This window comes from Cebidichthys violaceus, unplaced genomic scaffold, assembly GCF_023349555.1.
Source record: "Cebidichthys violaceus isolate CVI_PGR_0920_01 unplaced genomic scaffold, fCebVio1.0.p SCAF_50, whole genome shotgun sequence".
Taxonomy (NCBI): Eukaryota; Metazoa; Chordata; class Actinopteri; order Perciformes; family Stichaeidae; genus Cebidichthys; species Cebidichthys violaceus.
The window spans coordinates 881682-908892 of NW_027176706.1; the positions used below are offsets into that span (position 1 = coordinate 881682).

Sequence of the window (27211 nt, forward strand, 5' to 3'; positions counted from 1 at the left end):
GAATAATCAGAGTTGTCTTGGTGCTAAGTTCACACACACACACACACACACACACACACACACACACACACACACACACACACACACACACACACACACACACACACACACACACACACACACACACACACACACGCGCGCGCACACAGAGACATGCATGCTTGCACTTATTAGTCACACATATGGATTCAAATGCAACGTGTTTCATATGTTTTTCTGTGACAGAAATAAAATGCAGGCTCAGAGACAAACACATTTCGATTTTATCAAGCAGAACTGCTAAAGTTGTCACGTTTTTTTTTTTTTTTTGTTGTTTTTTTTGAACAAACAGCAAGTTTCAATTGGGGAGTTTTTCCACCATCCCCAATTAGCACAATTCATCTGTTATGTCAAAGCCAAAAACAAAAAAAAAGAAGTGATTTAGGAGCTGAGACTGCTTGTAGCATTAATGCTCTCAGAACCAAAAGCATTTACCTTTTTGACTCATCAAATGCATCCAGCAGATGAAAGTTGGCGTGTTGTTTTACTTTGAATTAGACTCCATCTTTGATCCGCTTCTTGTTTGTTTGTGATGGCGAAAAAAAAAAAAAAACTCGCAGCATTTGTAATCAAACCCCTCGGGACCGCCTGTCTTGGTTTTGGCTCTTCAAACTGCCGTGTGCATCTCATTGTGTTCATACTTTGTGCACATCGTGAAGAATCTCTGGGCTGGGCTTTGACTGCTGCTGTGTTCGGTATCCTCTTGGCGCGCGCGTGCAGATGAAATGCCCTTTTTTAACCTGCAACATGCTGAGAGTTGTTGTTGTACAGTTAGAAACTAAGTCATAAAAGACGAGCAATTCACATGGGAAATATCCATTTAAAGCGGCAGAACCGTGATCCTCTTGTGGCCTTGAGTGCAGCAGCTTCAAGTTTTTTGGGGGGTTTTTTTGCAGTCATCTCAAATGTCAGCGCTGCAAAGTCAATAAAAAAAAAAAAGACGTCCATTTATAAAGGGAAAATATTCTTTGCTTTTTTTTTTTATTGTTCACACTGCAGAGAAAATGGATGATTATTCTTAACCACATCATACGAAAAAAAAAGCTCATGTTTTGTAGTGCTGGCAATGGCAGTAAAGCAACCATTAGATTTGCAGTGACAGATTGCAGAGGCCAGTACCTCAATCTGCCAAGTCTCTTTCCTCTTCATCGTGCTCCTCTTCCTGTCAGACCCAAACATTCATGTGTTTCCTCTCCAGTTCCATTTGGAAAGGCTCAGGCTCCAGGTGTTTTGCGCTTCCTTTTTTACATCCTAGCTTGACAGCGCAAGTGTCCTTGTTCTCGTTCTTTGATCTGTGTTTTGATCGGAGGCCCTTACCTCCTTTTTCCTCTGCAGCCAGTGTGGGAACTGGACCACCGGGCCCAGTCTGACCGGGGTCCGGCTTTGTAGACAGTAAGAGAGAGAAGAGGTTGTCAAGGAAACCTGCTGGTTTTGTCAGTAGACGGAATGGAACAGGGTAGAACAAACACATGGGATTATTTGACGTCTCTTGACATTGTAGCGCTGGACGAAAAAAGGTGCACCAGCTCACACAGCGACATGTGCTGGGCATCCATTTGTGGCTTCATGTCACCGGCTTCCATTGAAAATGACTTGTAGCTTGTTGCTGTGTCGCTCATAGTTTTGAACAGACTAACGTCAAGCTGCTCCTATGTTTCATGTGCATTGCTTTATACGTCAGAGCTGTGAGGATGAATCACTTCAAGCTAATCCAGCTAGCATCCAGCTAGCATCCAATTAACTCTAAAAACAGGGGGTTCTCAACCGGAGGTAACATAAGGCCCGCTTTGGATTATTGCAGTCTTTGGGTCTGAAAAGTGAAGCCAACAAAGGAGTTCTGGAGGCGACCCCTCTGGTTGCAAAAAGAAGTCTGATTGTATAGAAGTCTATGGGAAAATGACTCTACTTCTCTCTTGATTTATTCCCTCAGTAAACATTGTAGACATGAGTTTATGGTCTCAATCGCTAGTTTCAAGTCTTCTTCAACACAGCATGATGTTCATTTAGTACATTATGGTCCATTTAGAGTCAAACAGACCATAAAGCAGGGTACGCTTTAGGGCGGGGCTACCTTGCGATTGACAGGTCGCTAACGAGGCGTTGTCTGGTCTGGGAGCGTTTTCCTTCCACAACTTTCAAAGTGTGTTTTCACTTCATGAAAGTTCATTGTAACATGTTTGTAAAGGCCTTAAGATACTAATATACAATTCACATTTCACACTTTTTTATTTAAAATCTGACATTTTCAGAATATGTATTTCCAATTTTAACGCGAGCTCAAAATCAAGTGTTATTATCTGTCATCGTTCCTTTTCCAAAAATATTCTAAATCAAGGAATTCATCTAATGCGGGTCTTTTCTTAATGGATTTTTTTTTTTACTATAAGCCTAAACTAGGTGTAATATTGCATCATCTTTTTATAGCTGAGGAGCTCACATCACTTTCCACTAAACTCTGTATATCCGCTTCTATCATCAGATGGAAGGATTAGTCCCTAATTACAAATTTTATATAAACACCTTCCTATTACACAAAGTGTTCGACACACAGAACAGTATGCCTTACATTCATCATGATGTAAGCTTACCTCATAAAGTGATTTACGTCTCTGATAATAGTTGTAATACATGTCAGCCTGCAATAATATACACACTCTTACACACACACACACACACACACACACACACACACACGCTCACAGCTTCCCACACTCAATACGTCACCCTGTCTGCCGCGACTGGTGCGGTCCATCAATCAGAGTAAGCTGACAGCTATGGCTAATGCTCCCCTTTTATTTAACCATGCTTCATAATTTACCATTAGATTACCGGGTTTAGATCATAGCAGCACATGTTGTGCTGTTTGTAGTGCTCTTTAATGGTGATGCACACTCCGAGCCGCAACGCTATACTGTCACTTTATGACATTTTTTGAGGCATCCGTTCTACCTTTTGCATATTTGACGTAAACAATGTCGACGTTACGATGCTGAGCCGATAAAAAATGTGCCGTAAGGGAATCTAACTATATGGCAGCTTTTAATGATTGGACATGAAGCTAAGTGTTACCTTAAAGCCAAATACAATATGGAGATTGACTCAATATCAATAAAAGTGATTTGCCACATCTGCGCGTGGATATGTTAACAACTTTGAGAGTCACACTTCATAATTGGCAGGCCACAGCATGCTTAGTTATTCAGCGATAATGAGAATAGCTCTCTCTCTCTCTCTCTCTCTCTCTCTCTCTCTGCCCCGCTCGCCCCAAAAACACACAGCAATATCCTGCAGATGTTCAACAGAAACACTGATTCAAACCATCAGCTCATGCCCATCGTGCCAACTGGACCCGTGCCCGTCCTTCAGTGAGATTCGAGTAGACGTCGGTGCGGTCGCCATCTTCGTCATCAGCCGAAACGTCTGGCTCGAAGGGAGAGCGCAAGGCAAGGTAACCGCGGAGCCATGAACTTTAATCGACCTCATTGCGGGCTTGGATCTATCATCTTAACTGAGGCGATCCGGAGCTGACAGTTCCGGACATCCATCATGGGAACTGCTCAGCCCTGACACACGTTTAAAAAAAAAAAAAAAAAAAAACCTGAAACAGCACAGAGTCAGACTCAATAGAACAGAAAAAGTTTCAGTTCGATAAGTTTGACTTCCCCCACTCTTTCAGGACATCAATCAAACCTGCACCACTTTGCTTTGACTTCCATAATCAAATGCCCCCGAAACATATATATGGAAATATGCTGTTCCTTTTGCAGTGCCCTCTGTTCAACTTTGCTTTACATCGCAATACTTCTCTCCGTTCTAGCGGATCTATTTCTTTGTTAAATCCACCTCTGTTCCGGCTGCCGTATCCCTCCGCACGGAAAAAGGTTAAACACACCTAAGCAGCGGCAGTGTGACTGATGCCGGGCGCTGTTTCTAAATGTTAATGACACCCTCCGGGCAGAGCGCTGTACACCGCAGTATCCTACCTTTTTAGAGTTATAGTGGGCTGGTTATGCTATAGTGGCTCCATCTGTGCACGCACACATGAAAAATGTGTGTGCTAGCGCAGACACACACACACACACACACACACACACACATATACACGCCAGGGACGGCCCACTGTACAGCTGGCACGCAGCCAGGAGTCCTTCCACTGAGTGGTCAGGGAAAGAAATCAATCAAACATGGCTTGTCAGGCCCCTGAATCCATTATGGCAGGGAGAGTGGTGAGGCTTGAGTAAACAGGGATGACAAGGAGAGACAATTAGCACGAATTCAGGCTTGTGTTAGGGGCAAGCTTGGGGGATTCAGTAGTCCTGCATGGCCTAGTTTGGCCCGCCTCGGCTTAGCGCCGTCAACAGGCTCGGCTCGCAGCTTTATTGCTGGTAATTCACTAGCCCTCAGTGTTTTATGCCCTCTCTCTTTACAGCCTAAGCAGGCCAAATCCATTTAAATAAACACCAGTGCTGCAGAATGACGGCTGAGGTGTTTAAAAGCACTGATGCAGGACCAGCACATACACTGCATCACAGCTGGGGTCATTACGGCGTTTCGGGCCAATATAGTGTACAAGTATTAGATCAGGCGCAGACAGGAGATCTCGCGGAATACCGAGTGCCTCTTTGAATTTATATACCGTACAGCGTGCGTGCGTGCGTGCGTGAACCGCGTCGATTGTACCTGCAAACTTGGCACGACACGCCCATCTGTATGCGGCAGTTTATTTGCTGATCACTCCCCCCTCCCACCCCACCCCACCCCACCCCTCCGACCTGCAAAAAAAAAAAAAAAAAAAAATTAGTCGCAAGATTTGCTGCACTGGGATCAGGAGAGGAACTGATTTAGAAACAACGCGCGGAGAGAGCGAGAGAGAGCGAGAGAGAGAGAGAGAGAGAGAGCTCTCTCAGTGCGAGTAAGTGCGCGGCCATTACTCATACGCAAACTCATTACATTGGTCTAATAGCTCTGTCTCTGTGACTCTGCCTGTGACTGCCTATATGGAAAGAACATTAGCGCGGCCTACGTATGGAACACGGCGTTGTAGTTCATTCATTCTTCACTATGGTATGGATCAGGCAGATAATTAAACTGCAGAGACATGAAGTCATTGTTCAGTTAGAGGTATGGGCCCGCTCTAATAAGCGCTCGCGCTGTGGAGTGGCGAGGAGAGAAAAGGCACGAAAATTACAGGGCTGGCTCTGCTAATGTCTGTTGAAAGACACTCACTGTCTCTTTGCACTGTGTGTCATATCCCACGCTCCCCTGTACCTCAGTATTAATGTGTACCGTGTTCATTTTTTTTTTAAACTCCCGCTCCGCTCGTAAATTGTGTTTTTGCTTCTTGTTACTTCACTTGGATTGGTTTGAGCTTCACTGTGCAGAACGATGTGACATTAAAAGGCTGTTTCACACATTTTATTTTTTTTTTCTGCTGCAGGAGGAAAGTTTCTCGCCTTAAATCTCAGTCTAACGCGTTTAGTAAGGGCAGCATTTCCCAGTGAGTGTGATGTGGAAACCTGCAGCCTCCTTGAGACCGAACAAACACTTTGAATTGATTTCTTTCCCCATAACACATTCTGAGTCTATTTATTAATATCTTAACATTGCGCATTGTTCGCTCATTGCTAAGCTTGTGTCTTAAACCACCACCAAATGTTCATCTGCAGAACAGCTTGAAACCGATGACAGGACTCATTAATGTCAGGCCTAGCGCTCGCACGTCTGCATTTATGCCCTAATGCTCGATAAAGCAAAGCCTTTACACTATGTATTGGCACATTTCTACATGCATCTTTTAAAGAAGGATGCAATTTTAAGGATTTTTTTGGGAGATAATCAATTTTCAATCAGTTAAATGTATTATTTAAAGTACAGGATTTTTGTCTGGAGGGGATCTCTTTTTGTTTTTGAACTTTCAATTGCAGTTTTAGACTCTGTTTGGCATTTTTTAGGTAAAAAAAATAAGTCCACCTACAATATAATATATCAACATGCACGTTACTTTGTGTTTCATCTAAACATAACTGTTTTGTCTGCTAATGTATCAAATAGTTCAAAGTATCCGAGTTCGTATGATGTCTTACGAAAAATGTACTCATTTCATGCATGCAGTCTTTTCAAAAACGTTTGTCGTTACAGCAAACAACTTAGTAAGTGTAAGAGCCATGATATAGTGTTAACCGTTTTTTTTTGTATTTTATGTTTATTGCAAAAGTATCTGTGTTTTGCCCTTTAGAATGTTGACCATACAACAGAGTTTAAGGTAATTGGTCATTTTGCAAAATGTGCTTTGACGTATGTTGATGGAGCAAGATGTGGAGCAACAATTTTTCTGACTGTAGATTATAGACTTTTTAGTTCAGTGTTTTGATGCTCCATTTATTGCATAAGGATTTTGTTTACATGGAGAAAAACTACTTTTAACTACGATCTATACGAGCCTCATCATTGGACAGCTGACAGGAAAAGTTTAGTTTTTTGTCTTAATACATCCTGGTTCATGATTACGTGGATTACACACAAATTCATTTGGTTGGATATCTACGAATGAGCTCTTCTACTATGAGGACAACCTGAATAGTTGATGCTCAATTCAACTTCATGTCTTAAAACTCATGGTGTTTTGTGTGCTGCAGGAAAACAACACACTATTCTACTATCATGTGATGAACACAGAGATCGTGTGAGTGTCTACAAAGTGTGGAAGAGTGAGGAAAAACTAAAAGTAAAAATAAGAAGGGTAAAATGGACATTCAGGTCTTTTTTAGAGCCGAGCGAGTTCCCCTCATAAAGTAAGATTTATGTCCCCTGCTCCGGTGTTGTCTGGGGCTCCGACACAAGGCCGGTCTGTGCTTGGCCCGACCCATAAATCCTAACTTTTGAATGGACCTCTGTGCTGGACCCGGGAGCCCCTGTCTGCGAGGCTGTGAAGAAGGGAGGCCCCCCCCCCCCCCCCCCACATTACAGAAGCTCCACACGCGGTCCAGTATAGGGAAGAAAAAAAAAAAAAAGAAGGTTTATCACATCATTCCAAGAAGTGCAGTGGGACCCTCGCTCTACAAGGCCATAGAGCAGAGGCATCCACGTTTATTTGGTATTTAAGTGTATTTGGTGAATAAGTGGAAAATCCACCGCGATTGCATGTCTCGGAGTGCAACGCTGCTACATTGGATCCGTCCCTGTGGGATATCATGCATGCGTGTGGGTCTCGGCGGAATAGCTAATGCATTGTATATATACACATGTCTGTGCGTTTCTGTGTGCTAGAATATTTATCAAAGGACATCTACGCGGACTAAAAGCATCGAGATAAGCAAAGGCCGCAAACTTTTCACACGCACGTGTACTGCGCCGCTCTTACATTGGTCCGCATCCTCTGTACGCCGCTGTAGGGCCATCAACAGAAGACGGAGGACGGGGGGGGGGGGGGGGGCCGAGCGTAAGATTATTCAGAATAACATGAAGTACTCTGTGTGAGTCCTGAGAAAAAGTTAGTGACGGCGTCAGAACAAATCGTGATGAAATGGTTGCATCACAACCATCTGAACGCCGTCTCGATGCCCCGCCATCCTCTCTTCTCACACATGTATGATTCATATGGATGCATGAAGGGTTTCTTCAAAGCTCTCACATGTTTATGAGTCCATATCATCTGACGCATTTATGTTTACGCTCCCAAGCCACATTTGACATTTTCTGGATATGATGCATCATTAATGATGACCTCAATAGGCTTTCACATCTTTGGCCCACAGATCAATAAAGTGGTTAGGGGAGTAGGTCAGTGGCTCTCCAGAGGTGTCTGTCAGTGCGTGCATGTGTGTGTGTGTGTGTGTGTGTGTGTGTGTGTGTGTGTGTGTCTTTGAGCGTGCCTCCAAATAGTCGCACCCCGAGCAAGTGAAGCAAGCGACTGTAAAAATGTTGGCGCTAATTGGCGGCCAAGCGCGGCCCCGTCTCCGGGGCTGGCAGAATTGCGGCTGGTTTTTCCAAGTTTTTCTTCCGAGCGATCCCGGCCTGCGAGGCTGCGGGAGTTCCATCCATTATTGATCAGATCCAAGGATGAAAGCAAGAACGCTCAGTGGGGATTGAGCATCTTTGGCCCCCACACGGGAAGCGGGGGAAAAAAAAAAAAACAGCCTTGACCGCCAACTCTGCGTGAAAAGAGACAAGGAAGTATCTTTTATTTTTGAAATATCAAACTCAGCCTGAGAACCCTATACAAGCAAAAGTAAATAAGCAGGATTTATGTCAAATTAAATTAAACGCGTCATACGCCGGGGCTTCTTTACTCACCCGTAGCATTCGGACGCACAGGCCTCACTGCGATTTTGTGTACCCAGATGATGACGTTGTGTTGCGCGCCGCTCTGCCAGCCTTGGCGGCCGCTCAGCTCGGCGCTGTTCAGTGATTCAGCTGTGTGGAACTGACCTCCACCTCACCTTGGCAATACTCCCCGACCAAATGGACGTTTGGCAGCCAGAACACACACTGGATATACAAGCATGTGTGCACGCCAGTGATAACACACACCAACACGCAGCAATAGACAGACAAACACACACACACACACACACACACACACACTCTGTCAGGGAAAGGTTACAATGCTGTTTGAAACAAAGGGGCAGATGGTTGACAATGATTCAGTGCCAGAGCTGGCAATGTGATTAAAATATGCATTCGTGTTTGTGTGCGTGTGCATTTATATGTCCCCATACATGTTTGTGGCTGAGGTGGTTTTTACTGGTTTTTACTGGCCCGCGCATCAGTCTAAGCTTCTCCCAACAGTGTGTTTTCATGATGCAGTTTGTTTTGGCCCGTTGGCGCGTCTCTAGTCAAGTGCTTTGCCAGAAGAAGCTGTAATATACTTTGAGTTTCTATCATGAGCTATGAGCTAAACCACTGCCGGTTGTTGAGTCATCATTCGAGGAATTAGGGAGGATCATTTGCAGATATCTCTCTTGTATTTAAAAAATTTTTTTTTGGATGCAAACATTCAAGTTATTACCGTTAGGATTTCACTACTCGTTGATTTGGCGACACCTGTTTAATACTGAAGTCCCAGATTTCTGTGCAAGCAAACGCTGCAAAAAGAAGAAAAAAAAAGCCAAAATATCAATGAGATTACTAAAAAATGTCACCAAACAATATGATCTCCTTGACCACTTGTCCTATTTTGCCGCTTGGGCAGAAACCTCCAGCGTGCAACTTTTTGATCTTGACGCTGAATATTTATTTTTTGGTTAACGTTAGGTTGAGGCAACGAATTGTGTTCAGACAAATGGTTTGGTTTAGAATAAGTACACTTGTAGCGTAACATAAGATTCTGACGTAGCGTCAGTAGCAACAGATTCTCGCTCCAATGCGTCAAAAAAAAAACACAACTTGGTCAGCGGCGCTAAGCTTCGAACTCTGACGCTTCACGTATCCATTCAGTGTCAGTTTGTGGATGTATGAGAGACGCTAGTGACACGCTGCCTTTTCATCAACTCTTAAAAACCATGTCTGTTGATCAGCGTCTATCTCTGACGCGGATGGCTTCATGTTGGAGTTAGCTTAAAGGCCCGGCGCGTCTCACACAGATGCTAAAGGGTGCCTTGCGCGTCTGTATTATATCAACGTACGCTCATATACAACTGTACGTTATCCTACGAAAAGTTACTCCTCATTGTTTGTGCATTCTCTACGCGAGGGACAATTTCCGCTCGTCACATGCACACAGCCTCTTCAAAATAAAGTTCCGTCTTCGCAGGAAACATAGGTTCAGGCAACAAAATCGCTAAGTTAGCTTTAGCAAAAGATCGCAGTGTTTGGATTAAAATAGCCACGGAAGTGCCGTTACCAAAGTACACACATCCAGTACCAGAACCGGAACATCAACATTGACTTCCTGTGTCGTTTCCTGTGACTCCCTTGTGTACGAATAGGCGATTGGAATCCAAGACGGAATGGCAGACTCCGCCACTTTACACTACATAAGCTACTATTCAGAGAGTGCAGACCATACATTGTATTAAAATGGGGTGTGATTTCATGAAAATCTTAAGGCTTATAACTTTGATGCCCTGACTTCTTCTTCACATGAATGAGACTGTCCACTCCATGTCGTTAGCACACTCAATGGCCATCCACTCTAATCCATCCTAGGTCGTTAGCCCCCCCCCCCCCACACTCCCCCGTCTGCGAGGCTAATCATCATCTCCTCTGGCTCAAGTTAGCCAAAGAGAGAGCATCACCAGAATGAGACAGTTAAATATTCATGTCCCACCGCGGTGTAATATCCTCCTCAATGATGTTTGAACCTTTATGACCCGAGGTAATCAGCAGTAATCACGCGGTCACGCCGAAACAGTGATGAATTTGATCTGTCGACGGTTGAGTCTGACGAGCTTTTGACACAGCCGAACGCCGCGCGTCGGGCAAAAAAAAAAAAAAAAAAAAAGCTCGAGCTTTCGACCGCCACATGCAGCACACGCGCGCGCACGGGGCGGCGCTCCTGGGTGACAGACAGTTCATTTCACCCCCAGGCATGTAGGTATGACATCACTCCATTAATAATGGAGCAATTAATTATGACCTATTAGACTGATGAATTAGATTAGATAGAGGAGAGGTTTGTAGCCATGTGATAATATTACACCAGGATACATTAATGACTTCTTGGGGAGGTGGGTGGTGGTGGTGGTGGTGGTGGTGGTGGTGAGGGGGGGGTTGTAGGATAGAATTTAGAATGTGCCAGTTTGGAATGACATACACTCAGCTATCTAATTATATCAATGATAAATGGTGTTATTGATATGATAATGATTCCTCACCCCAAAGTGATTATACTCTACCGTTGTAATGTGATTACACTGAAGCCTGTGGATCCATATTGTGAGACTTTGATGTCTCGCAAGGTGACAGCAGACTCCATCTTAAATGAAAGTTTCATATTGATGACACACTTAGCGTCGTGGAAGTCACTGGTGCGTTCAAGGTGTCTTTGAAGCGACCGTATGGAGGGTGTTTAATGCATAAAGATGTCATACGACTTTCAAATATTTATGGAGTTATAGGAAAACAAAGACGCTTCCAGATGTAAAATGTGACGAATTAACTTTGATATGTGTTAGTATGAGTAGTGTTGGTATGATAGCTTAAGAAGGAAGTGATTGTTGTTTTTTGTTTTTTTTGTATGAGCACATTTGTTGTTTTAAATATCGCTGCCTAGAACAGCCCATAAATGGCCTCACATGAGTGTATCAAATGAGTCGCATATATATTTGTATTCTACTAGAGGAATGGATAAATAATAAACTTGAGAATTTGACTCGTCGAGCATTTTTTCTGGCATTTGTTCTTGATATTACCTAATGGAATTCACTGGTGTCCTCAAGTTACAGCTAAAGCAGCTGCATGTAGGGTCTTTAAATAGATAAACACTTTGTCAGGCTTCAAATATGAACGCTGTGTGAAGACTAAAGAAACAAAAGGACCTTTCATTGATCGACAAAAAGCACTGTGCTGCACTTCACTGACATCTAGTGTCAGATTTGGGAACTGAGATACACTGAGTCTGACCCTGTGCAGGTGTGTGTTTGTGGACCCCCCCCACCCACCCACCCACCCACACCCACACCCACACCCACACCCACACCCCTCCAGACACACGTTATCCACTTCCCCATACATCAGTGTAGTCTTATCGATCTGCTCAATATGACCTTGAATGATCAGACAAGTGGAAGCGCCGCGTTGGAATGAAACCCATCCATTCCCTTCTGTCTGCTCGCCGCCGCTGTAATGACTTGAGGGAAGACGGGGAGGGAAAAAAAACAGCCCGTTGAGATGGACCCCTGAACCAGTCAGCTCTGCAGCGGCCTTATGTCCTGGCCAGTTCTCCCCCCTCCAGGCGCAGTCTGTTTCGGCTACAGGAAGAGAAGTGGGTCAGTCTGTCTGAGATGGGAGAGATGAGACGTGAGCTGGGTGTGTATATATATAAGTATGTATATGTATATATATATATATATATATATCAAATCATATAGATAGATAGACAGATAGAGCTCAATCCTTAGCAGGGTTACGTAAGTGGATGTGTTGCCCGGATAGTCTCACATCTGAATACGTAATGTAGTGTATTAAAATGATAATCAGTACGAGTGATGAAATACTACCTCTTGGGGCGAAAGATGAAGAGGAGCCATGCTTCAGGGCTTCATAGCGGAGGGTTTTGCTTGGTATGTTTCATCCTCTAACACGTAGAATCTAACAGGATATGTAAAACATTTTCCCCTGCAGCTGTAACATAGCTGGAACAGCTAATGACGATTTTATTCTAATTTCAAATCACTCCGATGACAACTGAAATCTATCTAAAGATGATGATTTAAAAACGTCAAACTAAATACGTTTACTGGAGTCCTGCATTCGACTAGTTTCGAGGTACTTGAGGTTCTTTATGTGAGCGTTTTGCTTTTTCAGCTGCTTTATATTTCCGCTCCATTTCTGTGGCAGAAATTGAACCTTTGGCTTAAATACATTTATTTGACAGATTAGTCATTTGCTGCTTACGCAGTTTCACATACAAAATAAATATGAGCATATGAGAGAAGTCAGAATCAGCTCTATCTCCATCTGATGTGATCTTCTGTGTGATTTATGGTCAACAAATCCCAGAACCAACAATGAATTGTAGTACAAGTACAAGTATTGTATCAGCTATATCTCATTCCTCCGTGCCTTAGAGCTTCATTGAGCCTCACAGATGCACTCACACTTCCTTTACCATCAACACATCCACTGTTCTTTTCTCTTTTCTCTTTTTTGACTCAATACACCGTCCTGCTCACTAGAGGACCAAATATGTATTAATCCGTGGCTGAAAAATTGTCCCCAAGAAATGCAAAACATCCTCCTGTTTGACTAGCATTCGCTGGAAAATACAGTGCGCAGCTGTTTGAGAGCCTTTTTAAAAAGTAGTGGACATATTTGTGACCCTGATTCGAGAGTCTTGAGTACGAACAATGGGCCTGAGTGCCTCAGGCAAGGTAGGAAAGTCAGAAAGTAGCGAGAGATGATCTAATACATCGTCAGCTTTGGTGTTTTAACTGAATTTGTTGACAATACTCAAAATATTTAACAAAGCCTTATCCTTCAAAAATGAATAAATCAGTAATAAATAACTTTTGGAACATTTCGCTGATTTCACACTTTTACTTAAGTAGCACTGAATGCAAGACTTTTGCTGATAATGGAGTACATAAATCAGAGCCCCAGTCAGAACAGATTTCAATAGAAGTAACATAGTGTGAGAGCTTTATTTTGTGCCTTATATCTCCTTCAGACTTCCACTGTCTGGAAATCTAATTACGGCAAATACTGCACATCCACTACCAACTGTCTTTTCAAAAACACTCCCCCCCCCCCCCCCCTCCTCCTGACGAGCCCAAGTGAGAAGCATGACGCCCAAAATGAGGAAACATTTAAACAATTCTTTTTTCTTTTTTTTTTAGAAAAGGTCTTATAACCCATATTGAGCAATAACGAGCGGTACGGTTATGCAGGCGCACATCAACGCATTCACACACACACACACACACACACACACACACACACACACACACACACTTCCCTGCCTCTTCATCATAGGATGTGACACCTGACGGCCCATTAGTTCCCAAAGTGCTATTCTATTCTATGAATTCCTCTCCTTATAGAATATTTAGACTCTGTGTGTTCCTCTCCGCTTGTCAACATGGGATGCATTATTCATGTTAATGTGCCATTATCTGACGCTCTGCATGATGTAACGTAGCCATTCCCCCGGCCCCGCACCCACAAACGCATCCAGTGACCTTCTGAACTGTGCACTGCCATCACCCTGCCTGCAGCGCTGCAGCAGCTCTGCTTCGTATGATACATGGGGGGGGGGGGGGGGAGAGAGAAAAATGTGCTTTACGGAGGCTTTATTGTGCAATTAAAATGTGAGCTTACTAAAAGCATAGCGACATTGACGATAACAAAAGATATGAGGTTTTAACACAGCTTCGGCGCATCCATATAACTGTGCGCCTCCAATACCTGCTTTTAAGAAAGAGATAGAGAGCAGCGGAGTGAATTTAACCAGCTTTTAATTATGCAATTATAAAAGGTGTGCCTGTATTTGAGATAGAGTGATGTGTCCTGACTGCGTGCTTTAAATTTAACGGAGATATGACACGCGGGAGAAAAGACAGGGAATTCGATTTAACAAGCCTTTAGTGCAATTAAAAGATAAGTCAAAACTGCATTTAAGATAGAAGGACAGAATGATTTTTTTTTTTAGTTTTAATATTTCTTTTGTGAATCCATAAGGGATGCCTAGGTTTGAGATATAGAGAAGAAAGGGATATTTGGTCGACTTTCAACAAGCTGTCAAAATGTAAGCTTAAAAAAAAAAAGCAATGTGTTTCAGATGGGGATAGAGAAAACAGGCAGAGTGAGAGGATTTTAAAGAAGTAGCTTTTTCATTCAGGGAAATATGCTTATTTGTTTTCTTGCTAACGGTCAGATGACAACATCAGTACCGGTTATCTGAAGCCCAACTAAAGCAAAGCAAGCGTTGGTTTTTTTTAATTCACAATTTGACCACGTTTTTATTCCAGCCCAGTGCGTCACAAAGTGATGCCAAGTGGTCTGAAAAAAGCGTCTATATGTCACGAGTTTTAAAATGAGAACGTGTTGCACCACACTTATACCTAAATGGTATATGTGTAGCTGTAGCAGCCACTTAGCTTAGCTTAGGTTTCGCTTTGAGCAAAGACTGGCAATCAGGTAGCCCAGCGTAAACAACAATTGTCCGATATGACCCTCAGTACAACCTTAAATTGTTGCTTTTCCACTTTACTCTCCACTTACCACATTCATTGTGGTTTTCACACTACATGACATCAATGACTCGCTCACCAGTTCTCAACACTTGGCAAGAAATTAAGTGAGTGCATTTTCTTCAAAAGAGGCGAACTATTCCTTTGAGTAGTAAGAATAACAATGTGTATGCATTAAATTGTATAAGTGGCGTTTCTGTGTGAATGTCTCCATATCTCTATTAGCGCGCCGCTGAACTGCCAGCTTGTCAGAAAGCGTCTCCCAGTGCATGCTGGGATAGTGGCCACTATAGCACCCTGACAAGGATTAGACAGGTGCAGAAAATAAACAACTAAAACTGTCTTCTCAGTCATCAAACCTAAATATTGTAGCTTTGGAAAATGCTTTACCCTTTCTCTTTCACGAGCCAATAAATGAAAGGCTTTTCACAACTAATTAACATGATGGCTCGGATGTTCCACCATATTGACAGTAGCTTTATAGGCTGGTGTGGGTTGATGCACGGGTTATTTTTAAGATACCAGACAAGCACAATGCATAATTTATCACACCAAAGGATAACCCTCCCAAGCTGGTGAATAAAGGAAGTAATAAGGGCAGCAAGGCATGCAGCTGAAATGACTGATAGTGCTTTACAACAGCTTCTAAATAGAGTAGATGAAAAAAAAAAATAATAATAATAATCCTGTTTGCACATCATCTTGAAGGGAAGTGTAATTATCTAGCAGCCAATCAACACCTAGCACTCACTTCCTGAGTCTGACCTTGCTGGACTCGTAACCATGGAAATTTCTTTCTCTCTCTGATAGAGCACAGCTTGGTCATTCAAAAACCTGCATGGATGTGTGTGTGTGTGTGTGTGTGTGTGTGTGTGTGTGTGTGTGTGTGTGTGTGTGTGTGTGTGTGTGGAGGTGAATGACAAACAAGACCAGTTTTCCATGTCTTTCTTTTACAAGGGCACCTTGGAAACAGTCTTACCCTGTCGTTTAAGGTTTACTATAGTGTGTCCAAACAGCAAATGGGATGAACCACCCACCCCCCATGCACACACACACACACACACACACACACACACACACACACACACACACACACACACACACACACACGCTGCCTGGTAGCAAAAAAATGTTCTTTTCACACACAGATCGGATGAATATGTGAAAATGACAGTATTTGTTTTCTTTTCATTTGGGATCTGTTTTGACAGTCTGCATAAATAATGTATCTTCAAGAAACACTGAAATATTTACAGACCACATATTGGCACATATCTGTCTATGTGCGAGTGCATGTGTGTGTGTGTGTGTGTGTGTGTGTGTGTGTGTGTGAGGTTGTTGTTGTTGGGTTTTTTTTACGTTATTTTAGAGACGGACCATGCCTTGAAGTGAGCCTTTAATGAAAGGTACCGCTTACAGAGGCTGAGACGCTTATTTAGTTTGCGTTCTCGGTGGCATTATCAGCCATTGACAGCTGGTGAATGCAGCACTCAGTTTAAGTAGACCATCCTGTCCGTTTGGCTTTTGATGGACAGTTTAGAGACTCCACGGCGGTACAAAAACATACCTTACCTTACAATGTTTATCTCTTTGTTGGTAACAAGGTGAAAGGACTTAACCACGAAATTGAAGGATTATATTGCACATTGATGACATGTCTGTGCATCTGTGGCCATTGAGCACTTGAGTATGGAGAGAACATCTGATAGTTGTGCGGACCATTTTATACATTTTTTAGACAAAAACGTACCTTTTAAAGTGAGAGAAAATACATTATTATGGTATTTATGTAATATTCCTAGGGGATCTTAATTGATAAAAGATATGCAAATGCAACAAAAGCAAAAATGAGGAGAAATGACTACTAATAATGTAGCTGGATGGAAAAAAAAAAAGAATGTGTCCCAGAACTGAACCCTGTGGGATCCCACGTGCCATGTCATCTAATTACTTTTGTAGACTTTAAATTTGCATTTAGGATCGTGAATTCTAATAAGCCATGATGACATAGAAGGATGTAACTGTGACGATCGAAGTCTGTGGACCTCAACATTATGAGGCATTTAAAACCATATTAATATGCTCCTTTAAAAGGTTACTCCAGGAATTTGGTGTGTGCAATTTCATAAAGTTGTGGAATCTAACAAACCTGCATTTGCTGTGATGCTACCAGTATTGTTTCATTTCATCCACTGTCTGGTAAATGCCTAACCACTCTTTAATTGGCACACCTTCTAACCTTTGTAATGCTTTCTGTTGTAAAAAGAAATGTCTGGGTTATTACCGCAGACATTAAAAAGCTCTCTCCCTTTCAGCAGAGGACATTTTACAACTGTGTTCACAGTAGGCGTGATCTCAGTTTGTGTTTGTACAATAGGTGAAGTCGCCCTTTAACTGCCCCCGTTTTTCTTGAAAGGCTTTTCACAAGACTTTGGAGCCTGGTTGCAGGCTTTGCTCCCGTCAAACGACAGTGAGGTCAGCTGCTGATGTCGGGGCGATATGGCCCGGCTCACAATTGGCTTTCCAGTTCATCCCCACAGGTGTTGTATGAGTTTGAGGTCCGTGCCAAGCCAGTCAAGTCCTTTTACACCCAACCCCAGAAAACAATTTATTTTTTCGTGGACATTAGGGGACATTGTCATGGTGAAGGTTAAAACAGTGGGCAGTTTGGAAAAAAATAAAAGTTGTCAGACTCGCTACTTAAGAGGTATAGTCTGCAGAAGACAAGGGTTCAAGACGAGGTCACTCAAGGAAAAAGTTTTGGCCCAATTTAAAAGCACCTGTGGCCAAATTCCAAAAGCCCTTCAGATTAAACAAACTTCAAAGGGATAATATCTAAACAGGTGGAGAATGTGCCGGGGGGGGGGGGGGGGGGGGGTTCAAACAGCTCATCCCAGCTAAATAGCTGACAACAGTGCTAGACCTATAAGATCGGTTATAAATATATAGGCTTAATCTGGCTTTCATATAGTACTGCTAAATATTCCTGTAGGCGGGTAGTGGCTCCATGGTGAGCTGATGCTTAAATCTCCTTTGGTGACACATTTTCAGTTTGTTTTTTTTCCCCTATAGTATTTAAAGTTTTGTCAGGGTTTAAATGTGACAAACCTCATTAGAACTTCTCATTAAACTAACTATGGACTAAACGCTGTGAAGCACGTGTCTGATAATGTTGAAATATGTCATATAGTATCGAGAGTTTAAACCGTGCGGTTTTTTTTTCTTTTTTCTTTTTTTTTCCTCATCTGCACGCATGCTCAGTGTCCCCGTTCAGCTGATTCACATCAGCGGCAGCGTTTGAGATCCACTGGTCCGACAGCACATGGACGCCCAGTGAGAAGAGCGACCACTCCGGCCAGGGGGGTAAGACTGTGTCCGTCACCGGTTGTATGAACTCGGTTCGAGTGAAACGAGGAAGCTGCAGGTGCTGAGAAAAAAAAAAAAAGAAGCAAAAAAGTGAGCCGCTGTTGATGAAATGCGATGGAGATAAAGTGTCGGAGGGACTGCGGCTGCATGGCCGCGCGATGACTCACTGGCGCTTCGTTTCTGTTTGTGCCGAGTTGAAATGACCACCGTGCCGTTTGATTCCGTCTGTTGTCAAATGATTAAATAAAACGACATGTTTTGTCTCAGAAGTAGACTATTGGCAGCCTAAAGAGAAACAAATGTGAAATCCTATACTTAGTGTGGGACAGTGAAGAAACCCTGTTGCATTTGGATCCCATACGAGAGAAGAAAAAAAAAATGAAATGCTGGAATTTGCCATATTATAACGGGGGATCTACATTACGTGATCTTAACTCCCCTTTGAATCAAGGGGACGTTCAGGGCAAACGCACTAGCACCATGGACAGCGCTCTGATTACAGAGCCTTTATGGGACTGAAACATCTGTAGCACTGTGTCAGGACTAGATACGTGCCAAAGCTTAGGCTAACTTTGATCCTTTTTGTAATAATCAAAAACCTGAAATCTATTTGTAAGCCATATGAAAAATATGTAAATAAACATATATGTAGATATATTGTATTATTATTTATTTATTATTGCAATAATGTATGTTGGTTATGGACTTTTCTACCTCATTTTCTCGTGAACGCACACTTTTAATTGTGTTGATATTCCCCATGAATAAAACCACAATAAATGGGTCAGTACTAAAACATGTGTTCGATGAGGTCTGGCCACATTCATTGTTCTTTTTAGAGGATATGTTAAATGCTGTTAAAAGAGGTATTTGAGAGCTAATTCATGACAGGCAACTGAAATGAAAGAGTGTGGATATCCTGTTTGAATAAGCTCTCTTCAACCTAATCTCACACAGGTTCTTTTCTTGGCAAACGAAGTTGACCATCTCACGTTTCTTTACCGGTTCCGTCGATATATCCAAACAGTTCGCATTGCCGAGGCGCGCAGGGCTCGCCAACGCGAATCACATGGACTCACAAAAAGCGTGTTTAATTGGACAGGCTCGTCCTCTCAGGTTCAAGATTTTGGCCATGGAGGAGTGTAAAAAATAAAAAATAAACTAACATTACCCGAGCTGGATGTTCTCCTTTGGTGACTGCTGATTTGTTTTTTCAGGGTTACGTTTGAAATTGCAGTCAGGTTAAACTCACTCTCACGGTACAGACGGAGATCAGCCATGTGTAGCCGCGAAGAGAAACCGTTTGAAGGCAGAGAATGAAAGAAATCAATCAAACCGCCTCGGGAGAATAACAACAAGAGGGACATGTGTGCATATTTGTACGTAAAAAGAATAGAGTGTGCACACACTTGCATCTGTGTGACTCATCCGTGGGTGGTAATAGAGCCGCCTCACTGCCATGGTAGCCGTCAATCGTTCACATGCGGCAACAATAACTGGGGCGACCCGACGACACGGGCCACAATTTATAACCAGCGTCTGAAGGGGATGGAGGCTTTTATATAGGAAAATCCATATTCAACAGATATATATATTTTTTTTTTTATGTTAGCCTGTAGCTGACATCTACACATATCAATCTGTTCAGGTCTCTGTATATATATTTCTGACAGTATGTATCTGTATTTTCCACTGCAGGTGTACAAGGTGCGTGAGGTGCGTGAGGTGCGATGGCGCTGTGCTCTGAGGCCTGTGTCTCCGGCTCAGGAGGAGAATCCTCCGGGAGTGAGGTGAGCCGACTCTCCCTTGGTGATGATCGAGTTTTGCTGTTGATTTTATTACAGCTAAACCATGATCAACATGGAGATCGAGGAGATCTAAAGTGCTTTGGTAACACGCTTTTATCTCACTGCCGTTTAATCTTTGGTCCCTTCGTGCGTGACGTCCTTCCAGGCGGGTTCTAGCTGTCTTCAGTTTGGGGTTCGTTCCTATCTGCACCACTTCTACGAGGAGTGCTCGTCCTCCATGTGGGAGAGAGACCCGGAGGATCGGGGTTTCGTCCAGAGGCAGACGTCGGCCCTGTGGTGGAACTCACCAGTCTGGAAGGTGAAGAGCAACGACACTCTCCAATCTCTTTACACCACTCACCACCATGTAATCGGTCCTACTTTGATGTGTCATATAAATACATACCAGTTACTGATTGAGACAACACAACTGAGCTTAATAAATCCACCATTGGCATCTGTTACACATCCCTTGAGAAATCATACATGCACCCAGGAAGTGATGCATGTTAATCATCAGGTTTGTTTAAAACGTATAGCATCCCTGGAGAGCCTCATTGTTTCACTCAAACTGAATTCATCCTCTTTAGCTTTAAGCTGTTCACTGATATGGGATAGTCAGCGGGTGAAGTCCCATGAGTGCATTCCTTAATGTTCCCCATTACCCTTACGCACGTTTTAAATCAAGCATACTTTTCATCTTTTTTTCGTTGTAAATAATCATCTTTTGGGGCATTCTGCCTCCTCCCTTGTGCTGTAACTATATTGACGTTAATATTACCGACTGACTGGGACTCAATCCATTATGAGCCCCTTCCTTGGTAACCGCATTCAATCAATTCAATTGATTACATGCTATTTTGAGGCTTACTGTGATTGTAAAAGCCTTTCAATGCACTCAACAATACATGAAGATCCAGTTGTAGAAAACAAGTAATTTTTATTACACCCCCCCCACCCCTCCTTTTTTTCCCCCCTCCTTTTTTTCCCCCCTCCAGCATTAGACTGCCGATGTGGTGGTATTTGTTAAAGTGACGGATTGCATCTGAGCCCACCTGACCATTCATGAATTTGGATTTTTTTTTTTTTTTTGCATCACACATACAACAAAATGACCTTTCCCTAACAAGACGTGAAGAGCGCTGAACAAATAGGGCCAACTATTAAAAGAAGAAAACACCAGGGCTGCACATATTTTCTATATTTGGTTTATTTCTCTGTCTCCGTCTCCCTGCAGCTGTTCCTGGCTCTGGGTCTGCTCATCTTGACTGCAGGCATTGCCACCCTGTCAGTTGGTTACTCCACTCCCCATAGAATCGAGTCGTTTGGAGAGGGGGACCTGTTTTTTGTGGACACCCAGGCCGTCAGCTTCAACAGGGGACTGCACCTCCGCACTGCTGCGGGGATCGGGCTCTCCTGCCTCGGATCGGCCCTGGCGGCGATGGGGGTTGTTGTTTTGATCCTCCCCAGGGCCAATTTGAAAGAGAGGCTTTTCCACAGACCAGGGGAAGGGGAACGGAGAGGAGAGGCTGGGTCAAAATGGAGGGGATTTAGGGATCCCAGGGATGTGGTCACTAAGCCTCCAGGTATAGAAGAGGGTAGGATACCCGTCACTCTGTCGAAAGTGGAAAATGTGAAGTCCACTTCTTAAAGCAGATCCCTGCTGAGCTAGAGGGTGTACAGGCTTTTGTTCTAGTCCTGGGGCCTCATTTACCTTGTCTTATTATTGGTGTTGAAGGAACCAAGTGTCATTTTTAGCATGCAAATTGTTCAAATGGAGGTTGTCTTGTGACCTGGATATCACAGTTAGACATCAAAGTCTGGATTTAAAATGGTAAAATCAATTCATTCCCATGGAATTGCCGCAATCAGAGGCGGCAAAATGAATACAAATGTCCTGTGTCGACTTTAACACGCAAATTTGCGGCAAAAACACAATATTGACCCATGAGGGAATGGGGAACCAGAGAGTCCAAAATAGAGAAAGTTATCGTAGCTTATTAGCTTATCTTGGAATGCGGCGCAGACATGTATGAGCTTGTTGGCTTGGAGAGCTTTATTTCCCCTGTTCAATGACTTTTTTGTTGTGCGCAATGTCGTACGTGAACAAAATCCCAGGGAGAGCCAACAGAACGGTAGAGAGAACATAGATAGAAGCTCAGCGAGACATTGAGGTCTACTTTCAACACCTATATGGTTTTAAAAGCACAACTTGATATGAATAGATCTTTTTAATAAATCCCAATTAAAATGTGTAAATGAGGTCCCAAGACTTAAGCCAGAGACCTCGTAGCTCTATTTTACACCTTGTAGTACAGGACCAGGATGTAGTTGTTGCCCATAGACGTGTGTTTGTGCGCACTAGTGTTTCGTTTCAATGCAGTGAGTCGTGTCCACCTCAACACTCAAAAGAGAGCAGAATCTCTAATGACTGATGACAGAAAATGATGTTTTTACCTCCCACTTTAGGGTTTGTCAATAAAAGAATTTAAATAGTGGTACCTGCAGCTTTCCAAATGGTTAGACAACGTGCTGCAATTGCATGCATCACATAAAATAACCTATGTTTCTATTCACATGCATGTATAGCCTACACACAAATTAGAGGAGGTTCAGAAAGCCGCTCACATGTTAAGGATGACAAAAAAAAAAAAGATATTATTGACAATTCTGTTTCCACCTTTTCACATATAGCTCCACTAGTGCTCAACCTGCTATATTCAACATGTGCAGTCACATGCAATCACACGCTCACACAAACACCCACACGCAAAATCTCCCCACTGTAATCTTGCTCTGTAATTGCCTGCGATGTGTCTCTAGGCAACAGTTGGGCTACAAGTGCTCCATTTTCAACGGCGAACAAAGACTCTTTTCTGATTGGCCCAGCGCTTGTCCTCTCTTTATTTTCACACCAATCAGAGTCTTTGTTTGCAGGCAGACACGGTGAGAGGCGAAGCGGTGAGGTCAGAGCAATTTGCACCAGCACCTTAGAGTTCGTTTGATTAGGTCCTCTGGTTTACTCAAAATAGCTTGAATAATGAGAGAGTACGAAGAAATTCAAAAAAAATATAAATAACAGAATGGAACGATCATGATGTTCTGATTGGTTGACTGCACTGATTCCACTGGATTATTATTGATGTTTCATTGTTCTGTTGTGTTATTGGTGACGATAATGGAATGAAATGAGGATCAATGTGTCACGAGTGCAAAAACAAATGGCCCAAATAAAATTGTGATCTGCATACCTCAACATTCATGCTCAATCGAATGGTTCTTTATATTCATTTCCCAAAAATGGTACACGTGTCATCAAAAATACATGTTGACTACATCAACTGAATAAACCTCAGCTCATAATAAGGTATACCGTATCTTACAACGTAGCATCTCGTGCACACAGCTACACGCTGACGTCTATCCCCTTTAACAGCCAAAAGCTCCTGCTTAAGTTAAAATAGACCACAGTAATCAGCAGTCAATCAAGTCTGTACCACGACTGCAGGTAAGTCCAACACTGCTCCTGAAACAAGGAAGTGATGAAGTAATTCATTACATACATTCCAGTGGAAAACGCTTTTCGAATAACTTACCATATAAAATACATTTGCAACCATACAAAAAGATCACAGCATAAATAACTTCCATAACCTTATCTACCTCCCCCCTCCATACTTGGTCTAATCTAATTACATCACCGATGAAGTCATCCAGTGTAATAAATACAGGAAGCGGTTGTGCTCCTCCCCCTTTTGTCTCTGGAACACATGGTGGGTATGGTAAGTATCAAAGGAACATGTTTTTACTGATGGATCAAAAGATCCATCTACAGACAGTAGTACAGGATCTGCTGTTGCAATTCCTAGGCACAAGTTTGAAATATTTAAACGCACTTCAAATTGTTTAGCTGTGTATACAGTTGAGTTGTATGCAATTTATTTTTTGGCCCAAGAGTGGTTTGAACAACACAGACCAGGCAAAGTCCTTATTTGCAGTAACTCCATGTCTGCACTCGTTAGTCTGAAGTCAGGTATGTCCAATACTCGACAAGATCTGCTATTAAAAACAATGTCAATTCACTCTAGAGCAATAGAGCGAGGCACTGAAGTTATATTTATATGGATACCGGCCCATGTAGGTATCAGAGGAAATGAAAAAGTGGACAAAGTGGACAAATTAGCCAAACAAGCGCTAAAGGAAAACAAAGTAGACATCTGTATCAAGTTATCCAAAGCAGAGGGAAAGAGCATCATCAGGAAAAATATCAACAAAGTATGGCAACAATATTGGGACCAGGAGACGAGGGGGAGACATCTACATTCAGTTCAGAGTAAAGTGAGTTAGATATAGGAGAGGAGACAGGAGAGAAGAAGTTACAATATCAAGATTAAGAATAGGGCACAGCAATCTACGCAGCACACTACACATGACAGGGAAACATCCAACCGGTCTCTGTGAGCACTGCCAGGCATCAGAAACTGTGCAACATGTTATCACCTCCTGTAGTAAACACAGCTCAGAAAAGGAGGGGCATGCTGGGAGAAATGCAAAGACTAGGGATGAGAGGAAGAGAGCTGAATGATGTACTAGAGTGGGGATCTAGTCATCTGGGAAGAAGGTGCTTTACAAACTTTTTGCGAGCAACGGGACTGATGGGGAAAGTTTAGTAGTTGGGAACATAGGAAGTGACTGAAACCCGGAAGATGGCAGTAATGCAACACAACGGATGCAAGCTGCCGTTAAACACCACAGAAGAAGAAGAAGTATCAAAGAAAGAAGGAAGCAAGATGGCTGAACAAACAAGTAACAAGCATGGTGAAATAAGTAAGAAACATGGCCGTGAAACATCTCACTCACTTTCTCACACTAAACTGTGACTTTTATGGCATAGTATACTATGACATTTTGTGACAAATTATACTAAGACTAAAACATATTTTACTATAAATGGTTTGAAGCATACTATAATATTACTATTTTTTTTTATGACTGTCATAGCATACTTTACTATGACTTTTAATGACGTACTATGACTATTTATAGCTTTTAATTACTTTTTTAATGACTTACTATATTATAACTCTTATTTCATAGTACACTTTCTGATACTGTTACTAAAAAATATTGACTTTTTTTGAGTTTTCACCACAATATCCTCTTGACATTCTTTCGACATGTTATATTTTAACTTGTTTACGGCTTTTAAAAAATATACTATACACTGACTTTTATCGACATATATTTCAATGACTTAAGGATTTTTTCAATATACTATATTTGACTTTTTTCAGACATACTATCATTTTTACTGCTGTTTTATTGATGTGATACACTTTCAATTTATTTGACATATCACACTATAACTTTTAATGGATTTTTTCAACATCCTATACTATGATTGTATTTGAAATACTACACTATTACATTTTTACTGTCTTTAAAAATATACTATACAATGACTTTTTTCCACATGCTATACTACGACTATTTATGACTTTTTTTCAACATGCTTGTTGCTTTTTTTGACAAAATATACCATGACTTTCTTTCAACATTTTAATGTTTTTTGTTATTTTATACTATGACTTTTTTAGTCATACGATGTATACTATGACTTTTTCGACAGGCCTTTTCAGCATAATGTATGAATATTTTGAAAATGCTATAACTCAACTTTTGACTTTTTTTCAACATCCTATACTACGACTTATTCATGACTTTTTAATGTTTTTTATTACATCACTGACTTTTTATACTTCATACTATACTATGATTTTTTTTTCAATTTTCATTTTCAAAATGATTTACTATGACTTTTAACATGACTTCATAATATATTTTTTTCATGCTATACTATGACCTTTTCGACATCACTAATTCTGACATTTTTCATTCAGACTTTTTATGACTTATTCGAACAAATTTCACGATGACTTTTTATGGCTTTTTCAACAGCCTATTTGTCATGACTTATTCCAAAGTGCTTTAACTATACTTTTTTAGTCAAACTATACTCTGACTTTTTTCAACATGCTACTATGACTTTTACATCACTTATTCGGACAAACTTCACTATGACTTTTTTATGACTTTTTCAACAAACTATGCTCTGACTTTTTGGTCACTTATTCTAACCTACTAGTCTATAACTTTTACATGACATTTTACTTGATGACTTTCATATGACAATGACATTTTTCAAGACTTACTATTGTGACAAGTTATCAACTCCACTAGCACTTTGTCTTTTGTATTGATGTCTCCTCTTTGTCTTGCAGGATCCGGGAAGTCAGCTTCATGGGCCAGACCTGGGCCCAGTGTCGTTCCTGATATGAAACCTAACCACCTTCCAACAAAATCCGTCTCTTCCCTTTCTGGTACGGCTGATGTTTTGTTTTGTTTCAGGCAAAGAATATAAAATCTTCAAACATCCACACATGCTCACATGACTGATTTTGGACTTGCACTTTTGTTCTGTTCTTCTTGGCTCCTCAGAGATCCCTCGTCGCTCCTCAGAGCAGAAATAGGAGCTTTAGGACGGCCGTCAATATGGCGAAGGAAAACAACTTCCGGTTCAAGCAAAGAGCGAAGAAATAACAACAGACTTGGGAAGTACCCTATGACTTTTCCATGACTTATTTCAACATGCTATATGACATTTTTCATGACTTTTTTGATTGATCAATTATTTGAACAAACGTCACAGTGACTTTTTATAATTTTTTCAACATGCTATTCTATGACAATTTCATGACTTTTCTTGACATACTATAATATGACTTTTATGATTGTTTTTTGTCAGCTATACTATGACTTTTTTATATACTATACTATGACTTTGTTCGACATGCTATACTATGACTTTTTTCAACATGCTATACTATGACTTTTTTTGATAAACTATACTATGACTTTTTTCGACATGCTATACTATGACTTTTTTCGACATACTATACCATGACTTTTTTCGACATGCTATACTATGACTTTTTTTGATAAACTATACTATGACTTTTTTCGACATGCTATTCTATGACATTTTTTTGACATGCTATTCTATGACATTTTTTCGACATGCTATACTATGACTTTTTCGACATGCTATACTATGACTTTTTTCGACATGCTATTCTATGACATTTTTTCGACATGCTATATTATGACTCT

The 27211-nt window shown here is 41.7% G+C and overlaps 1 protein-coding gene across 3 annotated transcripts in view; it reads left to right on the forward strand.

Annotated features, from left to right (window-relative positions):
* Positions 1-23297, forward strand: part of nrsn1l (neurensin 1-like) — a 55389-nt gene extending 32092 nt beyond the window's left edge. For 2 of the 3 annotated variants that reach the window (XM_068731304.1, XM_068731305.1), the window contains 4 exons: positions 18150-18251; positions 19953-20044; positions 20208-20360; positions 21279-23297. In XM_068731304.1, the coding sequence (XP_068587405.1) occupies positions 19985-20044; positions 20208-20360; positions 21279-21692 (627 nt within the window). In that variant the 5' untranslated portion in view covers positions 18150-18251; positions 19953-19984 and the 3' untranslated portion in view covers positions 21693-23297. The remainder of the gene's footprint in view (positions 1-18149; positions 18252-19952; positions 20045-20207; positions 20361-21278) is intronic. The other variant, XM_068731306.1, reaches the window with a different exon arrangement.
* Positions 23298-27211: the final 3914 nt, after the last annotated feature.